General features: G+C 37.1%; 1 protein-coding gene across 2 annotated transcripts in view; it reads left to right on the top strand.

Annotated features, from left to right (window-relative positions):
• The window catches only part of LOC136032081 (calpain-11-like), a 212,066-nt gene that overhangs the window by 182,727 nt on the left and 6,602 nt on the right, over positions 1 to 22,737 (top strand). For both annotated transcript variants that reach the window (XM_065712210.1, XM_065712211.1), the window contains 5 exons: positions 3,142 to 3,299; positions 5,438 to 5,507; positions 12,932 to 13,028; positions 15,488 to 15,615; positions 19,718 to 19,910. In XM_065712210.1, the coding sequence (XP_065568282.1) occupies positions 3,142 to 3,299; positions 5,438 to 5,507; positions 12,932 to 13,028; positions 15,488 to 15,615; positions 19,718 to 19,910 (646 nt within the window). The remainder of the gene's footprint in view (positions 1 to 3,141; positions 3,300 to 5,437; positions 5,508 to 12,931; positions 13,029 to 15,487; positions 15,616 to 19,717; positions 19,911 to 22,737) is intronic.

Raw genomic sequence — 22,737 nt, 5'->3', positions numbered from 1 at the left:
CTGTTTTTCATTGGGTAATTAAAAGTTGCATCACTTTAATTGCTGACTGACATCATATGCTGACTTTCTGGACCAATTGACTTAGTGTTACTTTTCCTACTGACTAGAGCTCCCTGGTTGACTAAAGGGTACCAGCAGAATATTTTTCAGGGGGGGACGGTCGCCAAAATAGTAGTGGTGCTTGGGTGACAGGGAATATATATGTCAGGAATTTTTTTTGCAGGAATAAGCTGGTTTTGAAGTCTTTTAGGGAAAAACTTTCAAATAAAAAAAAAACAATTAAATTGCATGCAGAATGAAACAAAATACAGTAAATTTTAAGCGGCAAAAATTCCTGGCAAATGGGTCAATTTATTTAATCAATAATATATCTAATTATTATGTATTTAATTAATTAAATGTATTTTAATTAAACTAATCAAATATTTAAAATTAAATTCAAACCAAAATTACAGAAAGATTTATTGCTTCCGTAAATTATAGCAGATGTTGACTTGTCCTTATGCAATTTTTACACCTTAGAATAGTTTGCAGAAGGAGCAGAAATATTCAAAAATCATCCTGTCTACATAGATACCATGTTTTAGTTTTATAACGGCTAACAAAATTTAAACTTACTATCAGCTGTCAAATTGACCCTCCTTTTCCTGGATCCTCCTTCCCTGCCTATGTACCCCATCCTCCCTGCCTGAGTGAACGAATTCTATGTCATCTAATTTAATGCTTTCTACCCCCGGGATATGAGTTTCTGAAACTCCTAAGAAGTGAAGTTCAAACCGTCTGATTTCGTCAGTCAAAATATCGATACGATTGTCATTTTTTTTTACGTCGTAGTATTCCAAGTTCCAATTTTCATGTTCTTTAAATGATTGAAATTATATTGGCCTCAGGAAAAGCAGTGATCCCAGATACTAGTGCTGGACGGTGACCAATATATCTTCTCTAGTCTACACCGAAGCGCTTAAGCCGGCTTAGAACCGGACAGCAAGAAGTCCCTGGGACCTTCAGTGGTTGGAGGCTTTGTGTAATCCTGGGCCCATCTTGGTGGCAACGTGGTTTTCAGCACTTGGCGATTCAGCACTCTTCTATCAACAAGAGTCGAAATCCTGTACAGACAGTCCCAAGCCTATTACCTCCGACTTATTATATATTTATGCCTACAAATATTATGCTACTACGGGGAGGCAACCCATAGTAGATAAATTAGCTAGGAAGAGGTTTTTCAGCCCGGAAACGCCCATCAAAACAGACCAAGCCCAGAAGAAATATCCAATAATCAGAATCCCGTGCGAGTGCTGTATTGTTTACTAGGCTATAATTTTCTCGAGGGGTGCTATTCCCCAAGTGGGAAAAGTTGACCACAAGATCCCCAGTCCTGCAGGTACCCCGAAAGGGTCGATACAGCCCTTTGCAGAGTCTGCTGTCTATAGATCTGGATCTTACGCCCTGCCGCAGCTGTCCTCCTATAGAGGATCCTCCCACGACGGTGTTGTGCATCACCATGCAATTTAACCCATTACTGGGAGAAGGTTTGTAATTCATGGGGCGCGATCTTTCTGTGATCGCTATATTGGTCACATATCTAGTTTTGGATCTTCTTCATGTAAAAATTGGAGTGGTCCAGGATTTGACTCTGAGACCTCTCGCACCCTAAGCGAGAATCATACCCCTAGACCCGAAAGCCACACTTAAAAACAAAATTCATCTCAACTATCTGGTTTGCTCCCCCCCCCCCCTCCGATGGTTGATTCGGGGAAGAGACTATTTCTAATCTAATCTGGTCTTGTCTCTGATATGCCAACCAACTTGCACCGTCATAGCTTATCTGGAAGTGCCCGAACTAGCAAAACCAGGACCGACAGAAAGACAGACCGACGGACAGAAACTGGGATCGCTACATGTCACTTTGTAAAAACCAAGTGCCATAAAAATCCAGTGGCTTTTCCCTGTTTGTATTTTTTATGTTAAATCATAAGTTAATGAAATATATCGCTCCTTTATGTAACTATCTCTGCAATTATGATACATATGAAACTTACATAATCCACATTCTAATGAACTATTTCGATCCTTTTTATAATCGAGTGCCCCTTTAGCTACGGAGGAAAAAAAGATACCTTCGATGCACAATATCGTGGCTATAGCCACTTTTGTAGTTTTTCAAACCAATTTAATTACAGGACTTGAAAGATCTTGTCGGCATATTTTAGCTTTGAAAAATAAGCTGCAAAGACGTATTTAGGACTAAATATTAATTTTGTTTGGTTTCGGCAGCCTAATTGAGCTGATGTAACTTGATCCATATTACTTGAATTCTTGACTGGTTGAGCCAAATTATAAGCAAAGCATGAATATTTCTGATTAAGAAAGCTATGTAATATTCCTGAAAGCCAATATTCATGGAATTCCTAAATCCTTGTATTTAAGAAAAGTCTGGGATTTCAACTTCAAATTATCCTTTGATCTATTAATTTATTTCTCCTTAAGATTGATTTGAACGGCTTCCATTGTCCGAGACAAACTGAAAAATGCAACTTAAAAATGAAATTTTACTGAATTTTTGCCCCTTCCGAAGAGAAGTCCTTGCATGCATAGTGTTATCCTATGATAGTGAATGAATTCAGGATTGACTCTGAAAATATTTGGCTAAAGATTGGTGGAAATTTTTTTAATGTAGACACTCAACTCCTGTTTGTGTACTATATCTTTCAATTCAACTGAGCGATTAGCTCCAGTTTGGCTCCAAAAAACTTGTTCAGTGGCCGATGTTTTTGTCGATTTCGTTCAGTGGCATAGTTTTGTCGTTTAGTGGGGAATTTTGGCTATGTTTTGGAAAGTGTTTTTCCATTCCTATTATTAGAACAGCCTTTATTCATGAGACTGGGTGTTTATTATTTTATTAATCTTCAAATTTCATTTCATAATTATGTTCTTAGGTTAAATACTCGCATTAAACTTAGATAAATTTAACAGTGCGCACATGAAAGTCAATAAATCAGTTTTCAGACATGCTGCTAATAATAATTTTAAATGGACGGTGAATTATTTAAACAATTTATCTTTAAATAAATATTCTGGCTCTGATTTTCGTTATAGAATACTTTCAGTTTGATGATAATTATTTTGGAATTTTTTTTTCAGAAGCCCCTCGATGTGACGAACCATTGCATTGCACGGGAGGTGGTGACATTTTTCACTTTGCCCCCTGGGGATTATATAATTGTACCTCAAACTGCCCACCCTAACTGTGATGCAAAGTTCTTGCTCAGGATATTTACTGATGAACAGAGCATAATCTGGTAAGTGAATCAATACGGTGCCATCTTCTTATTTTTTTTTGTCAGAGAAAGGCGGAAGCCGTGCGAACTATATTTAGATGATACTCTCCTCCTCCCCTCAGCACTCCTTGAAAGATTGAACTTGAACCTCTGAGCTGTTCCAAAGATATTGCAGATATGCTAATTTGATAGCCTGGTTCACATTTTGTCTGCCGATTTTATTTTTCTTGGGTATTCACCGTGAAAAAGTTTAAGTCTCACAGGCACTTAAGGTGGAAATTTCTATTCGGATCAAAGGAAATATAAATATTGTTCATTCTCACCATTGCAACTGAAAATATATAACGTGTCTCGTAGTATTAAAAAAAAACTCCAAATGACCAAAAATATTTAGGCTCACTCCCATATCCTCCCTCCAGAACAAAAGTTAAATCCTTTGGGTACCAATAACCTTCCCTAAAAGTTTCAAATTCATTCCTTAATTGTCCCCAAGATATTGCAGATGCGGCATTTTGATAGTCTGTGTAAAAATAGTGTCTTTCAATTTGCCTTGTTAGTTCACCGTCAATCAAACAGTTCGTGGTAATGAACTGTAAGTAGGGAGCGACGTAGCTCAATAGTAGCCAAAACTCTAAAAAACGAAATTTTGCTTATCCCTAATATATAGGATTCATTGAGTTCAGTGTTACCCATCAGAAGCTATGAGCCTAAAAAAATGTGCCTTATTTTTGAAAAAAGAGGGAAGCGCCCCCTAAAAGTTAAGTAATCTTAAAAAAAAACGTGAAATTACCCATATCAAAGAACCCCGTAGTAGAGGCTTCAAACTCCCATCTGCAAAAATGTCGAACTTCGTATTTTTTTTGCCAAAAGAAAGATCACGGATTCGTGTTTATTTGTTTTTGTTTTTTCAGGGGTTTTCGTATCGAACTAATAGCCCTAGAATATCGAGAGAAAGCTCATTCTAACATACATTAAAAGCTCTAAAGCCCCTTTTAAGTGTTCAAAAATATTGGAGGGTAGTTAGAACCCTCCCATGCCCCTTTTCTCTGGATTCATCCGATCAAAATTTTTAGATAGCTATTTTGTTCAACACAATTGAAAGGTCCCATAACTATGCCTTTGGAGATAACATGACCCCCTAGAGTCCTTGGGGATTGGTCTTTACGTTGTGAAATTTGTTCTTTGTTTGTGTATATTATTTGTTACTGGTAAGCATGCATACATTTTTCGGTTGTGGTCGGGGTGAATTTTCTGCTAGGAGGATTTTTATACAGCTAGAATTTTCTAGTGGTAAGGAAGTTTCCCAGGGTTGATCTTTTAGAGGAAATTTTCTAGAATTCTTTTATGAAATTATCACTTAATCGTGAATATTTTCTAAGCACCTGGGGCTTGTGGTAAGCAACCTTTGGTGGATTGGAATTCTCCCTCTTCTCCTCCTCCAAAATAAAATTTCTAGGATCCCTTGCTCCTCCTTCAAAACTATTACAAAACCAGGCTAAAATTGCAATATGATTGTCCTAAATCTTTAAAAATGGGTCCGAGTTTCCTCCAAACTTAACTAGAGTAACTTAAGAAAGAGCATTATATGTCTCTTTTATTTTATTTTCTCCCTGACAACTTTGTTGAGGAGAGGTGATCATAGAAGCTTGAGACGAAGTTCAATAGATAAAAAACTAGATCTGAATCCTTTCAGAGCTGAAACTGATTAGAAAACAATGAGTCTCATAAATGGTGCGAGGCTGGTTACGCTCACACAGTTTGTATGCACAATTATGCTTTCATAAGTGTTGAATATCCCCTTGATTTTTTCGTTTTTTTTTTCTTTAAATAAAACCATTGTCGAAGTCTTGTTCTGAACCAGTTAGATTTGTAAGTGTAAGCCCTGAAATTTTTAACTATTATTTAGTTTTTTGGTTTTATAAATTTTTTTTAGTTTTGATTCATGAAATATAGTTTTTTTCCCGTTTGAAGAAAGTTCCCTCCCTTTTAAGAAGTAGTTTTGTTGCTGTATCGAAAATAGATGTCGCCCTATTGGTTTTCCTCTAAACGGAGCCCTTACCTAGACTAAGGGCAAAACCATCGTTTGCGACAGGATTTACTTCAGCAAAGGTTTATGCATTAATTTATTTTCAGTATCCTCACCTTGATTCATCTTATAGGGAAGTCAATGACGACAACATAGTGTTTTGGAATACCAATGAAGGCTATATTGAAGATGCTTGTCGTCACGTAAGTATCAACATACTTTAACAGCCAATATTTGTGTGAAGTATCAATGTGTTGCTAGAAAAACAAATGGTGCATGCATTACTTGGCAGTAACTCATCTTACTTTAGTAATGCTACCAATTGATATGTGTAAACAATGGAAGTCCTTCATTTTTTGCCTTTTTTTCAAAGGTCAAATTTTAAATGCTGTTCACATCTTTATTTTATTAGCATCTTTATTATTTAGCTGTTCATCTTTATTTTATTTTGAACTTATAAAGACTCTGACCAGACAAGACATCTTTTAATTGGGCTAGATGGCATAAACCAATAATATTTTATCGACGAGAATAAGATTGTATAGCCTTTATAGAGGAAATCTCCCTTTTTCCACATATTCTATGAGGTTTGAAACTTCGATAGAGGGCGGTATTCTTGCTCCCCGAAGTGATATCCATGGACGACAATTTAAAAATTTCGTAGCCTGTTAAAGGTATTAAGTCCGTGTTCAGAATCAACTTGTTGCTTTTGTTCTAAATTTTTACGAGATTTTCGTGACATTTTAGTACATTGAACGTGAATTGACAATAAATAGTCTCAAAATTAGCAGTTGTGAGGCCACTTCTGTATAGCTCCACAAAATTTTACAGAACAGATTTTTACTGCAAAAACTGAGACACAAATGCTACTTCACTTAAACGCTAAAAATCAGTAAATAATTGCAAAGTCTAAGCATTAGCATTCTACTAAAAAAGAGAAATTCGTGGCATAAGCTGCTTTACTTAGGCACCATCAATGAACAGATTGCCGTAGAAAGCCAGAGAAGGACTCTGTCGATCGCCAATCCTAAGTTCTGTTGTCTTTTTTAATACCTATTACATAACAACCGGACATCCCTTATATGCCTCATGTACCCCTAAAATTGTTATTTTGTTAAAATAGCCGAAAGGTCCAAAAACGTATCTCCAGGGTTACATAAAAGTCTAGCCAAAGGCCCACAAGTTCTTAAATCCCCCATAAAGAGAACAGATCTTTCATTAATTAATTTACAAAACTTTCCGAAAAGAAGTTTTTCGAATGCGCGGACCATATACTTGTACACAGCTCTCCGTCCCATGGTGCAGCATCTTGAGAAGTCTGCAATATTTCTTGAGCAGGCCAGTCTACGCTAGAATCCGCCAAAGAGCTTCTCGATCGACTGAGTCAAATGCTGCACGGTAGTCGACGAAGGCAATAAATACTTTCTGTTGGAACTCTGTGGTCTTCTCCACTCTTTCCAAACAGCGAATTATGCCAACCGTACTAGTTATGGATCCTAGCTTCTGAAGTATCAGCAATGATAAATCATTTGCGAACCTGGCTCTCTTTTCAGGCCAAGTCGCAATCTTGTTACACAGTATTAAAAATAAAACAGGTGCCGTTTTGGTACCTTGGGATAGTCCACAGAAAAGCTCAAGAAAATCCGATTGTACCCTATCAGCACTAACACACTGTTGCCGTCTGAGTAAAAAACAAAACAAAAAACTATAAACTATCCTAACTAAAAAGCTATAAAATCTGTCATTGACTCAAGAATATCTGCATGGCTTGGTTTGTCGAAAGCCTTTTCTAAGTGCGCTTGCAATATTTCTACGAATGCATCTTTATTTTCTAGATGCTCCAGGGCTTCTTCCTCAATTTTGATGAGATAATTTACTGTAACCATTTCCTTATAAAATGCTCGAAAACTATAGATACAATTGAAATTAAAGATATAGGTCGTAGGTCACTCACCCCTTTTGAATTCGAAACTTTAGGTATTGGCATTATGACTGCTTTTTCTTTTAAATCACCCGGAAAGGTACCACTCAACAAATACTGGTTTAAAAAGGTAGTCAGAGGTTCATCTAGAAAGGCTGCGCTATCTTTATACAGGGTCGCTGACATGTCTTCAGGGTAAGTTACCTTACTGGGGTCAAATTTCTCAAGGACCTTTGTGACTTCGTAAACCGGCAAGGGGGGAACACTGGAAATCGGTGGATTTCTTCTGCAACTACTAGCAAAATACTTATTTTGTCGTCGTTTCGATATACCTCAGGGTTAGGGAGGGGTGCGTTAATCCCAGAATTTTTGTTATCTGATGTTTTAACTAATTTTAACAGAATGGCTTGGGGAAAAAGCCGTGGGGGGGGGCTAGTTGCCCCCCCCCCCGATATCTTTTGACTCTTGATAAGTGAAGTACAACTTTCAGTTTACTATGAAATGAGCCCCCTTTGAAATTGGTAAGAGCACCCTTCCATAAGAACCATACATGTCCCCAAGGTATCCTGCCCCCGGGCTCTGGGGCGGGGGTTTGTGCTGACCTCAAAGCTTTTATTATCTGATTTTTGAACTATTTGCCACAATCAGGTTATCTCAAAAAAATTTCAGATACATTTGGGGAAAAAATTTGGTGGGATGAGTTATTTTCCTTCCGATCACTTTTTACTCTGAAAAAGGGCACTAAAACTACCAATTTCCAATCGAATTTAACGATCAATTTTCCCTGCAAAGTTTAAATGATCCTGGGAAAAAAATGAATAAATAATAATAGATCATTGAAGTATTATGGCCTTTACTATAGGCAACGCTATAACTAAGATTAAATCTTTCATCGGATGCCTTTGGGGAAAAAAGAGCGTGGAGGCTTTTTGCCCTCCGGTCACTTTTGACTCCTAAAAAGGGAACTATAACTTCTGATGTCAATCAAATCAGCCCCCCTCCAAAGTTTATACGACCATCCCTTCAATATGAAGTTCATCTGGGGAAAAATCGGAGCCGTGTGGCCTTGGGACTGGTGGGTGGGGGAGGCTAGTTGCCATTGGATCACTTTTGACTAGAACTAGAGCTTGATGAAACTAGAGCTTTCAATTTCTAATCATTTGAATCACCTCCGAAGATTATACGACCAACTTTTCTGTAAAAACGTTATATACCCCCGGGGCATATTTTGTAACCCATTGGAGGGGGGTACAGGGTGGGTATATCGACCCCGAAGTTGCGTCATCTTATTATTGGAATATTTCAAACAGAATGCCTATCTCTAAATTTTGATTTGATGCATTTAGGCAAAAGAGGATGGGGGGGGGGGTATATGCCTGCCGATCACATTTCACGAATCTTAAAAAAAGTAAATAGAAATTTCAATTTTCTCTCAAATGAGCCACCTCCTGATGTTCATGCGACCACCCTTCAGATAAATCCTTAGCTGCCCAGAGCATAACTTACAAGACTTCCCCCGCGCTCTGAGGGGTTGTGATGACCCTGAAGTTTTTCATTTGATCTTTAAGCTATTTTGAATCAAAATTGCTATCTCAAAATATGATCAGATGCGTTTGGGGAAAAGGGGCCTTGGGGTGGACAGTTGCCCTCTTTGACGCTTAAATGGTTGCCCTCTTTGACTCACTTTTGACTCAAAGGGCACTAGAAATGTCCCTTCCGAAGTGTATATTACCATCCCTTCCATAAAAACCTGAAATTCCCCCGGTTTATAATTTACAACACTTGCCCCCCAGGTTCTCGTGGGCTGTGTTATCCCTTGTATCTTTCTTATATTATCTTTGGCCTAGTTCAAACGAAATGGCTATAGAAAAAATTCGATTGGACGCATTTGGGGAAAATAGGAATGACAGGGGGGACTAGTTGCGATCGAATCATTTTTGACTCTTGAAAAAGGAATTAGAACTTTCATTTCTAATAATTCGAGTCCCCTCCAAGACTTATAAGACCGCTTCTTCCATAAAGACTTTATAAGTCCCAAGGGCAAAAGTTACAACGCTTCCCCCGGATTTCGGGAGTATGTTGACCCCGAAGTTATGTCATCTGACCATAGAAATATTTCAAACAAAATGCTTATCTCCAAATTTTGCTCGGATGCATTTGGGGAAAAAGGGTGGGGAGGATATATTCCTACCAGTTATTTTTGATGTGACTTAAAAAGGTAAATAGAAATTTCAATTTCCAACCAAGTGAGCCACCTGTGATGTTTATAAGACTACCCCTTACATAAAACTTATCTACCCCCGGCACATGACTTACAACACTTCCCCAGGGCTCTGGGGGGCTGTGTTGACCCCTGAGTTTTCATATTTGACCTTAAAACTATTTTGAAACAAAATGGCTATCTCAACATTTTGATCTGATGCATCTGGGGAGAAGGGTTCTCCCATCCCTTTTGACTCATAAAAAGGGAGCTAGAACTTTCAGTTTCTTATCAAATGGAGCCACCGCTGAAATTGATATGACCTCCCCTTACATAGAAACCTTATATGCCCCTGGGCATAACTTAAAACCCTTACCCCCGGACTCTGGGGGTTTGTGTCGACTCCGGAGTTTTTATTATCTGATATTTGAACTATTCTTAACAAAATGGCTATGTCAACATTTTAATAGGATGGGCTTGGGGGAAAAGGGTGGGGGGATGGTGCTGGTTGCCATTCGATTTCTGTTGACTCTTTAAAGTTGAACTAGAACTTTCAGTTTCCTATAAAATGAGCCCTCTCTAAAGTTTATACGAGCATCCCTTCTATAAGAACAACATATGCTCCCAGGGTATAACTTACAAAGCTTGCCACCAGGCCCTGGGGGGGGGGTGTCAACCTCGGAGTTTTTGTTATATGATCTTTGAACTATTTATCGGATATATCTGGAGGAAAAAGGCGTGGGAACATATAGGCAACGCTATAACGATGCTTCTGATACATTTTACTAGAAAGTTAGAAAAAGTGTACCCGGATAAACTCGGAGGTATACAATGATTTTATATATATTTATGATTGGATGGTCAAAATGAGGCCCCTGAGCCTGTACACCTTCTAAATCCTTTTTCCCTAATATTTATTTTAAAAAGTATATTTCAGGATTTCGGATCTTTTTAAATACACGTCTCTATCCTCTTTTGGTTTTTCTCGCCTTTTACACACAAAAAATAAGATGCTGGAGCCAGGGTAGTTACTAGTCAAAATGTTGGGGTGGGGAGGGAGAGCAAGAAATTTTACTTCCTGGCTGGTCATTTTTACCGAGTGTTTTGTCAAAAATTGGCATAGAATCCGTTTCGAACACAATACGTAAAATCACTGCACGAGTCGGTAAAACCTCTGCGTTTACAAACCGAGGTTCAGATGTTAGGTACATATCATATCTTTATTTTAATGCTGTTTATTTAGCCAAACAGAAAATTGTGGCACCATCTGTAAAATCATGACGGGAGTTTGTAAAACTACTGCGTCAACCGACCAACTTCGAAATTTCTGTAGATGACATGTCAGTATTTTCGTGCTCTTTATTGAACTGAACAAAGAATTTTAGCAGCGTCGGAAACATAACCAAAAACATTAGAGGGGGAGTTCCAAGACCACCTCTGCCCCCCCTACCCCTATACAATACGACCCTGGCTAGAGCTTCTGAACTTGCTTGTTACAGATCTGAAGATGATCGAACAATAACAATGTTGGAAATCAAGGCATGTAAAACATATTTAAAAGCAAAAGACATGTCCCACCTTGATAAAATTAGTCATGCATTCATGTTTGATCCACATTACTGGAGGGTCTGAGTAGGTTGCTCCAGCCTATTCCCCCTTCGAGGAAACCCTGACCTCATTTCATGCAAACACATGTATATTTTTTTTTTACTCACGATCATTTAGGGGTCCTTTAGAGATTGACTGCTCATGGTTGAATGTTATTTCTTCTTTCCCCCCCCCCATGTACAGTCAATCTACAGTCATCTTTGGTCAGTGACGCTTATGCTCAGTCTCCAACTTCCCTTGGCGAGTGATTTGAGTTTTTTATCTTCCAACTTCCCGTTTATTGACACCACTGTTCACAACTAAGCTTTCCAGAGCACTGTGGTTCAGAACTCCGCTTGACCCCTGTCGTTACCGTGGTTTTAAGTATTCTAATCGTAGTTCACAGAATTGTTTTCCCATTTTTCTAAACTATTTTCTGCTGTAAGAACAACTCCACCATGGCTGTTATGCTTTTTACATCGTCGCTGTATCCAACATGTGAATCTATCCACTTGATCCATTTTTCGGTTACTTTGCCTAACGTCAAACACCTTCAAGAACTGAGTGCATTATACTAGTGTCTATATAAGCCCATATTTCTATCACAAGGGGGCTGCATAAAAATTCACTAAAAAATTGTCGTAAAAATATCTTATCAACTTGAAGTCAAATCCTTTTTTACATCCCATAACATTCGATTTCAACAATGTATCTTGGGACGTCCACAAACTGGTAAACAAGTCTCTGGCCATTTTTCTTCGCTAAAATTCCACACTCATATTAGTATCTAGTCTAAGTGCCTTGGTCCTCTTGGCATTAATTTCTTAGCCTATTCTGGCTGTGTAAACTCTCAAAACCTCCATAATTCATTCATTTTGCTGTAATTTTCATCTGAGACGCTCAAATCAAATGTATGTTATAAGTCTAGCAAAGTTTTACGTTCCCAATCGTCTTCTTGTTCTGCAATAGCCTTTGCCCTGTTCCAAATGGCAAAGTCCATCAACATCATCCGTATAAACGGAAATAGGACACAGCCCCTCTTAACTCTTGATTTCACATCAAACCAACTACTAATCTTACTTCCTACTCTAACCACAACAACACAATTCTCGGACATAAGACTAGTCTCGTCATGTTAACTTACAGGTCATTTTTTTATTTAATCCCGTATATGTTATACAGTAGCTTAATTATTATACTTTCAAAATTCGGCAGCCTATTACTTCTGTTGTCCTCCTTCCTAACACTAAATTTACTTAAGGTAGGATACTATCTATCCCTATTTGTACCAACCTGGCAATTAAAATCCCCTAATAAAAGTCATACATCCCTACAAGGACACCCATCTGTTGGTTCCTGTTACTACATGTAACTACGATGTAAAATTCATAACAGTCACTATTTCTACGTCAGCTGTTTCTACAAGGACATAAACCAATACTAGTCTTTCTTTGGATTTTTGGCTATCAACTGGGCAACTAGAATTTTATTATGTTATCAGTACTTTCCCAGCCCAAGCAGGATTTAGAAGCTTCCTTACTTCTAGAAAGCAAGGAAGAAACATCCAGGAAGCTTCTGGGAAACTCTCTTAATTTAGAAGCGGTAAGTTGCACGTACTTCGATCATCAGTAAGCCTTCTGCATAAACAGTATTTATGCTTAATTTTGACCACACTAATTCATCGGCGAAAAAGCATAAAAAAATGAGATCAATATGCCAAAAACCAGCAAACCTGGGAAAAATAAAGTTTGCTTTTTGAATATAAGGGATTTAGGCTTGGCGTAGTCAACTTGGAGCAATTTTATAGCATACAAAATAGATAACTTCCAAATTAATATGCATTTCGGTTGTACATTATGTTAACTAAATCAAAAGAGCTTGATAAAAAGTGAAAAGCTAGATGTTTATTTTTCTTTCAGTCTACGTGTCGTCAGATTGTATCGAAGTACCAGCCTCGATACCCTACTGATGTGGATGCTTTGGCGCTTAAAAAGATACTCAAAGGACATTGGAGAGGTAAATTTTGATTCAGTTGCGTATTATTAGCCCTTTTGTCAAGATTTTGCCTTATATGCTTGAATTTTGCTACAATTTGCATACACAGTTTGCACTTTACTGAGAAAAAAATGAGCGTCGATTGTCAGTTTATTTGAAATCAAATTGTGTTCTGGTTTTGAGAAGGTATCGGGATTATCAGCCCTAGTCATGTTAATTTTTGCTCGATTTGAGTTTGATTTGGCTATTTATTGTGATTTCGGCTGGTTTTGAGTTTCGTTTATTTATTGATAGGGATTTGTGGTAGTTTTACGCTTGAAAGATTATTTGACTTTATTTTTGCTCATCTTGGCCTAATGGACCTCTTTACTTTTCTTTGAAAAACTTGTTTTGTGGGAAAAGTTTTTAAAGATAGCGTGTTGCGAGAGCAACACTTTGGTTTTGTCGTGTTTTTTTTGGTTTTGTCGTGTCGTGTTTTTCTAGCACGTGATTTCAGCTTATTCCTAGAAAGTGGTAAGGATCTAACCTCTGCGGTTCTTTAGGCCGGACTTTTCTAAGGCGTGGACTTTAGGCCGGATTGATGAATATAATTTTGCATTTTGGAAAGCTTCGTAGAACTCTTGCCTGAGGCCAAAAAGGATGGATTTTGCTTGTCATTGAGCCAGAGCCTAAAGTTTGTGAAGTGAAGTGGAGTTCTATAGCCTATGTCAGGAAGAACTATTTGAAGTTATGCAGTCAAGCTTTCGTTTCATCAAAGCATATTTCTGCTTTCGAGTGGAAAGCTCCGTTCTAGCAGGCAAGAAGGCAGCCATCAGTTTCAAACTGAAGATGGCCTAAAATCTGTAAGTGTTAAATATATGCGGCAGTTACCTGGCCCCACAGCCAATATATCTTCTTTGAGTGATAAATAGAAAAATTCACAGAAACAAAAAAGTGGCATTTTCCCACGGGTCAAAAAGTGCTGCCATCTATCGTTTCTATCCATTTCTGTTCGTGATCTCAGCTGAGTTTATCATTCGGTTTTTCGTACTTGGGATTGCAGTGGAGAAATGGTATCAGATATATCCCTTAAACTTTAAAAGTTCTCTCATTGTTAAAGAATTAGAGTTTATCCTTTGCTCCTTTCTAAGTGATAACGTTAGAAACTTGGCCTACGGCAAACAATTCAACTTTTAAACTAAGACAAATGGATTTTTTTTTTTGACGGCAGTCGATAGCTCTTGATCAGCTGATCAAAGTATATGTCATGTCACTCATTTTTTGGTAGAAAAATTCCTTCATGAGATGTATCCCTTTGAAAGTTTAAAGGGGTTGACAACTTCAGTAATAAGGTACACACTGAAACCAAAAATGGCCGATGCCAATTGTGCGATATATAGGGGAGTTTCAGCAACAGTCGGCTGTTAGCTCATAAGCATCTTCGACAATGAGGGATTCGCAACTTTTGCTAGTTGGTGTACCTATTATTTGTTTCCGGTGTATTTGATGGTAAGACAGATTTGGTTCCAGTGGTAAGACATGTAGGGGACTTGTTTATTTTAAGATCCTTACAGACTAACAACTTCAGGGTTTAATCGAACCCAGAAAAGAAAAGCAAAGTGTTGTTCTCGCAACACTTTGTTCGACGAAGCCGAACGAACGTTGCTGCAACACATCACGTTGCCCATGCAACGTAGATCTAGTTTTTGTTCTTTTTTTATTGACATAGTCTTTTTCACGGAAAAAAATATTTTATATCTTTCCTGTTTTTATGGCACTTGGTATTAAGCAAGTGACATATAGCGATCGCAAAATCTGTCGGTCTGTCTGTTGGTATGTCTGTCCCGGTTTTGCTAGTTTAGGCACTTCTAGATAAGCTAGGACGATGAAATTTGGCAGACGTATCAGGGCCTTGACCAAATTAAACTAGAAATAGTCGCTTCTCCGATTCGACCATCGGGGGGGGGGGCAGTGAGGGACGGTTAATTCGGAAAATTTAGAAAAAATGAGGTATTTGTAACTTACGAACGGGTTATCAGATCTTAATGAAATTTGATAGTTAGAAAGATCTTGTGCTTCAGAGCTCTTATTCTAAATCCTAACCAGATCCAGTGACATTGGGGGAGTTGGAAAGGGAAACCGGAAATCTTGGAAAACGTGAAAATTGAGGTATCTTTATTTTACGAATGGGTGATCGCGTCCTCATGAAACTTAAAATATAGAAAGATTTTATGTCTCAGATGCTCCATTTTCAATTTGAATCGGATTCGGGGACATAGGGGGTTGGAGGGGGAAATAGAAATCTTGTAAACCGGAAATCTTGGAAAACGCATAGAGTGGAGAGATCGGGATGAGACTTGACGGGAAGAATAAGCGCAATTTCTAGATAACTGTGTATTTTTTGTTTGTTTTACTTACTCTATCTTACGTAGTTGTCCTAAGCCTGCTTTTTTAAGGTGAAGATTTTTGTTGTTCCTTTTAACTTGTTGTTCCTTTTTCAGACTACTTGCCAGGACGCCCGAGCTTTGAAATATGCAAAAATTTAATTATGCTTAGAGATTATACAATTAGCGGAAGACTCACCATATTAGATGTTCCGGGTGTCCTTCATTTGCTTGAACTTTGGAAGGTAAGATTGATAATAATAAAAAAGGCAGTCTCAGCCGCTTCAGCTGTTTGGTCTTCATCTGACTGACTTTTGTTTACGATTTGTACCACATTTCAAATACTGACGTGCCAGTGCTTATCAACGTTTTTAAACCCGAGAACATGTAATCAAACCACTAACTAAAATGAGTATTTTCAAGTTTTGTGAATATTCCTAACGCTTGAAACATAACATTTCGTCATAAGATAAATATGTTAAAAGTACTCTTAAGTCCCTGTGAAACATAATTAAGAGAAATTGAAAGAAATCCATTAAAAGCATACATTTTGGCGATTCCATTAACACTGATTAAATGAATTAATAAAGTAATTATGATCGCTACCATTGCGAAGTTTTTGGAATATTTCTACAAGCAAGATTTTTTCGGATTTAGACTCACCATAACATGGATTATTGTGATGTGTATATTGTAATCAAAATTAAGTCCTTAAGAGCTTCAGCTTCTATGTAGAAAGGTTGTTATTCATTTAAAGTTCGTTACCATGAGCTTCTTTATCCTGGACTCCCCTCAGTGTAAGGGGCCTCTACCTCCCTCAGCCCTATTGCTTACGTTTTCATATAGCAGTCCTCCAAGAATAATAATTAATATTCATGGGGGACCCTTAAGTACTTGGGGGTGGAGGGGCAGGCTATAAGAGATTTCTTTGGAAAAATCTTTTTTTTTAGAATGGCCACCACACTTTTCCCCCTTCTGTACAAATAAGCATGTAAATTTGATATTTGTGGTTACATTTAAAATAAGCCGACAATAAAAGTATACCTTTCACCCCGCAGCACCCATGTTGTTGCATTTGTCCAAATATGCTCTTCGTAATGAAGAAATGAGCCCTCGGCCCCCCCCCCCCCTATTCTATCTTTGTCTGAATAATCTCTCATTGAAAATTTTAAAAGTCATGCATACAATGCACTTTTTAGATTCCCGCCTCCTTTCCTACCCACAAGTCACAAAATATCCAGTGATCTCACATATGAGGTGAGTAATTTAACAACATTTTTCATAAACTAATGAAGCTTCAAATGAATCAAGTCATTCCAGTGAAGCACATTTCAATCACCATCCCTTGAAAATATTAAATAAAAAAAACAATTTTTTTAACTGAAAGTAAGGAGTGACATTAAAACTTAAAACGAACAGAAATTACTTCGTATATGAAAGAGGCTGCTTCCTCATCAACGCCCCGCTCTTTACGCTAAAGTTTTTTACTGTTTTAAAAAGAAGAATTGAGAGACAGAGTCAAACTTTAGAGTAAAGAGCGGGGCGTTGATGAGGAAGCAGCCTCTTTCATATACGAAGTAATTTCTGTTCGTTTTAAGTTTTAATGTCGCTCCTTACTATCAGTTAAAAAAACTTGTTTTTTTTATTTAATTTCTAAACGTTTTTGAATCAATGCATGTTTTGATTTCGGCTCTCCGCAGAGGAATAATTAAAACGAAATTTGCATTTTTTTTTTTTTTTTTTTTTTTTTTTTTGGCTAAATGGCTTTCTCATAATTTTGATCGAATTATTTTGAGAAAAAAAGAGCGGGGGAGGAAGCCTAGTTGCCCTCCGATTTTTTGGTTAATTAAAAAGGCAACTGGAACTTTTAATTTTTTACGAATATTTTTATTAGTAAAAGATTTACTTAACTTATAAATTAGCTTACGTAAAGAACTTTTGTATTCTCATATTTTTATTACATATATGAGGGGGTTCGCCCCCTTTTCAGATCCTCGCTCTTTACACTAAAGCTTAAATTTTGTCCCAATTCATTAAGAATGACCCCAGAATCACAAAAGCCGTAGAATAAATAGTTGAAATTTCTAAAAATACTTTAACGTAAAGAGCGAGGTATTAGGAGGAGGTAAGCCCCTCAAATGGGTAATAATTTCTGTTTGTTTTAAGTTTTAATGCCGTTCCTTACTTCCAGCTGAAAGATTTTTTCATATTTAATTTTTCATTGTGTTTTTAAATAATGCTAGTAAATCCTGCGCTCCCTTCATGAAGATTTTCTTCCCCCATGACAAATTATCGATGGAAAGTTCCCCCAGCATATCCCCCTCTTCTCAACCCCTCCCCCAGCCAAAAAAATCCTCCTGAAAACGCCTGTATACTTCCCAATGACCATTACTATATGTAAGCATTGGTCAAAGTTTGTAACTTGTTGCCCCTCCCATGGGGACTGTGGGGTAGTAAGTCGTCCCCAAAGACATAGTTATAAGGTTTTTCGACTACGTTGAATAAAATGGCTTGGTCACTTTTTTTGGTCACTTGAAAAGGGCACTAGAACTTTTCATTTCCGTTAGAATGAGCCCTCTTGCAACATTCTAGGACAACTGGGTCGATACAATCACCCCTGGAAAAAAAAAAAAAAATAAACACGCATCCGTGATCTGCCTTCTGGCAAAAAATACAAAATTCCACATTTTTGTAGATAGGAGCTTGAAACTTCTACAGTAGGGTTCTCTGATACGCTGAATCTGATGGTGTGATTTTCGTTAAGATTCTATGACTTCTAGGGGGCGTTTCCCCCTATTTTCTAAAATAACGCAAATTTTCTCAGGCTCGTAAATTTTGATGGGTAAGACTAAACTTGATGAAACTTATATATTTAAAATCAGCATTAAAATACGATTCTTTTGATGTAGGTATTGGTATCAAAATCCCAGTTTTTAGAGTTTTGGTTACTATTGAGCCGGGTCGCTCCTTACTACAGTTCGTTACCACGAACTGTTTGAAAAGTAAGTATACCAAATTCAATAAATTTAACGTTTTTTGTGATATCTTGTATTCAGACCTGTTCGTATTTTATAGGATGTCAAGATATTAATAATTTTGTAGAGGCTAAATTAATAAAAATCAGATTTTTAAAAATGGAAAATTTTGTTAATGAATGAAAATTTGGTTAATAAATGAATTCCTTATTGAAGTATGGCCTGAAAGTTTTTGGGAGACAGAGGAAGGCGTTAATCAAGATTTTGCACCGGGCACAAGAGACGTCAGAACCAGAACGACCACTGTTAGTCAGATTATCTTATACTAATATTCTTGTACAGGTAGGCCTAAATCTATACTTAAACGATTTTATAGACATGGAATCACTGAAAAAACAGATTCTTTTGATGGATACATGATTATATGAAAACGATTTTACAGACATGGAATCACTGAAAAAACAGATTCTTTTGATGGATCGGTTATTCTTGATATGGGTCATTCCATAATCATTATTCGTTACCTTGAGTTGCTTGATGAATAAATGTTGGTATTTCTTAGAATCTTGCCAATTGCATTAGCCAGTCCGCCACACTGCTTGTCCGACGAGCGACCTATCATTATTCAACGAGGGACATTGGGAAGTTTTCAGTAAAAGAACAAGATTTATATGGCTCATTTCTTTACAGGGATTAAATAAAAAAAACAAGTTTTTTTAACTGAAAGTAAGGAGCGAAAATTAAAACATTAAAAAATTAAATAGAAATTACTCCGTGTGTGAAAGAGGCTGTTCCCTCCTCAACGCCCTGCTCTTTACGCTAAAGTTTGGCTTTTTCTCTCAACTCTACTTTTTAAAACAGTAAAATACTTACAATAGAGTTTTCTGATACGTTGAATGCGATGGTGTGATTTTCGTTAAGATTCTATGACTTTTAATGGGCGTTTTCCCCTATTTTCCAAAATAAGGCAAATTTTCTCAGGCACGTAACTTTTGATGGGTAAGACTAAATTTGATGAAACTTGTATATTTAAAATCAGCATAAAAGTCTGATTCTTTTGATGTATCTATTAGTATCAAAATTCTGTTTTCTAGAGTTTCGTTTACTATGGAGCCGGGTCGCTCCTTGCTACAGTTCATTACCACGAACTCTTTGAGAATACGTATAAGCAAAATAGTGGATCAAGCGTGCTAAATTTTGCACTACCAATTTTACTGGGGATGTAGTTCCTACTTTCTATTGGATAAGTTTGTGTTTCATAGTAGGCTAAGCTCAGAACCTATTAGAAATTCCAAGTTAATTTAAATTCAGCATTTTTGTGTTGATGTAAACCCTGAAACTATTAAGTTAACGAAACTTATCATTATTTCAGTCTGCATTTTTGAAGTTTGATAGGAAGCGCTGTGGCAAAACTAGTAGTTTTAACCTTCGACAGATACTTTGGGAGTCAGGAGCTACAGTCAGCAATAAAGTATTGGAGTGTCTAGTCTTACGATTTTCAAAGGAAGCCATTATATCAGCAGAAACTTTTATCATGGCTGTTGTTCGTCTGTATCTAGCTCATGGTAAGAAGTTTTTTCAGCCTTACGTTTAGCTAATTTTTTCCTCACAGTTTTAATCCAATTTGAATTTTTAGTCGAATTTACTTATTTGCAAAAAAAAATTATCATGACAACCGAGACTGTCATTCTTAATAAAGGCATTAAAATCAAAAACTGAGAAAACATCAAAAGCTTATGATGTGTTCAACGAAACTTGTAGTATACGAAAAGGTGGGCTCTACCTTTTCGGGACTCCTGGCGGAGCCCCGTTTCATTTCTTTATTTCAACCGGAGCTCTATTTTGAGATTTGCCTCACTCGTTTTTACTGGGTATAACCTTTTAAATGTCATTTATTCTCATTTAAAAAATGCATCTTTTACATCGTGCTAAAATTTCATGGATGGAGATCCCCCCCCTCTGAAACTGTAGACTTGTTTTTTAATAGCACTACATAGGAAGAAGCTAAGTGTAAGCTCCAATTTCATTAGTAGTGAGAGAGCTTTTGAAGTTTAAAAGAAGGACATAAAACCGATGCCAGTCTGAATCCAAATATAAGAAATTGTGCTTGAAGCCACTTTCGAAGGTACTAGCAAGTAAGCAAGCAAACCTTAGTTGTAAATTCAAATTAGACTAAAATTTAAAAGGTCTTAGGAATTGTGACGGGTTCCTGGTCCCATCGCCAAGGCATCTTCTTATAATAAATAATGTAAACATGTGAAGATCCAAAAACAATTATTTGTTAAATAGGAATATAAAGTTCACACAAGGATTTTTAGCCTGTGCTAATGAACGCAGATTGTGAACATGAGGCTCTTCGAGCATCCCTCCGCCCGTCTCACCACCAATTATCAGGAGAGAGGTGGCCAAGTTGCATCCCATTTGAAACAAAATCGTGCAAGAATGTTCGTTCGGAATGATCAGAGAGCCCTACTGGACCAGTGGCTCTTCCAATGGCCTCTCGCCCATCCCACGGCCAACATTTTAGCAGAAAAATAGGTGTGTCGCATCTTGTTTGTCCTGAAATCATGCAAACACTTTAATCAAAGTGGGGCATGGCTTCTTCAACACTGCACCTCCCCACCACAGAAGCTTTCGAGTAGAAATGAAGGAATTTGGCAACTTGTTTGAACCACCACCACCCAATGATTTTCAAACATTACGGTTATAGGCATAAAATGGGCCCGTGAAAACTTAGGTGGTATTTGAGGTTGCAAGAACCACAGGAAAAGTTGTGCCACGAGTAAACAGGTAAAAAATCTGTGTATAATTCTGGTTCAAGCAAGTTGTAACACTCATAAATTTTTACTTGAATTTGACAGCTTAGGAAGTGGTCCAGACAAGAATGCCGTCAAGAGATTTGTCTTGGAATGAGTGCAATACAACCACGAGTTTTTTTTGCCAGGAATGAAATGGGACAGCTACTCATTTTTACTCCTTTTGATTCATTGTTTAAACTATATCACACTCCTTTGTGATGACGCCAAGTCATGACTTGGCTCGTTTACACTCCATGTCATAGAAATTTTATAGCTTGGACTTTTCTCGTTTTGCACCCAGCCAGGACTTGCCACGTTTATGTACGGATCAGTCAGGAGCTTGGAAATATATTGTGTCTGCCTTGAGCCACTCTGAGCTTACACCTACTGGGTTTTTGCATTGATAAGGACTTAGGCCACTTCTGCACCACGTTAGGACTTGACTTGGTTTGTTTTTTTTTTACCGAATTACGAATTAGTTCGTTTTGTACTTTGTCAGTCCGCAGTGTCGTTTATATTTAGAATCCTTGTGTGATTCTGGTTTAGATATGCGGCATTCCTTTCTGCTAAAAATTAGATGGGGAGAGCAGGATGGGCACTGGTAATGGGGGCAAGTTTGGAAGCGTTCGGAAAACCATGGAAAGAATGTGTGTTGTCCCATTGTTGGCTGCCTGCCAATAGATTTTGACCATTAATAACGAAAACTTAAGTTCTGCTTTGTGACTGAGTGACCCGTTTCCAGTTTTCCACAAACAGGTTTTCTATATGATTTGGTAGGAGTAACACAAAAAAAATCAACTTCGTCATAGCAATGAATGGTAAGTAAATAACGATCCTTGTCAATAACGAAAGTTTAGGAGCGTAACTATTGATAATATTCAATCAAAGAATTAGCTTTTCATGGTGATCCTAAATATGTATTTTTTTTATATAATTAATTTGCGCATTTATTAGTACACAAGATAGTTAGTATAATTACAGCAAACACAAAGAAAACACCTTAATAAAGGGGCGATTTTGGTAAATTTTTTTTTACCGAATTTTGTATTTCCCCGTGAACGGATGCGTATTTTGTTTTTTATTATCATTTTTTTCAGGAGTGATTGTATTTATTTAGTTTTCACTTAGAAAAAGATTTTATTCTTCTCAGTTATGAAGCATAAAGGTGCAGAATATATTGATTTTTGGTATTCAAAATTAGATTAAAAATATTGAATTAAAAATTTAATTTGATTTTCTTAGTTTTAGTTTTAATGTTTTAGTTTGAACAAACTACTTTGATAATGCGTTACTTTTTATTAACAATTGAGTCTAAAGGTATAAAAAATTTTGGTGTTTGATAACCAAGTTCAAAACTGCCGATATTGATAAAACATATCCGTCCAATGCTTCGGCATTGCTCAACAGAACTGAATGCTGGGAGTTAATATCTTAGTTTTTGCAAGTAGGCTATTGTTTTGTGTATTTTTTGTAATTAATTTTTTTCTCATTTTTATACACTTTCACTTTAATTGACATAATTTTTCCATTGTCTTTAGAAAATGTTTGTCTCTAATTCAATAAAAAAAAACAAGCAAGTTTTTTCAACTGAAAG

The sequence above is a fragment of the Artemia franciscana genome, chromosome 10 (assembly GCF_032884065.1).
Source record: "Artemia franciscana chromosome 10, ASM3288406v1, whole genome shotgun sequence".
Lineage (NCBI taxonomy): Eukaryota > Metazoa > Arthropoda > Branchiopoda > Anostraca > Artemiidae > Artemia > Artemia franciscana.
Note: the sequence above shows the minus strand (reverse complement) of the source record. Positions and strands in the feature narration are given on the sequence as shown.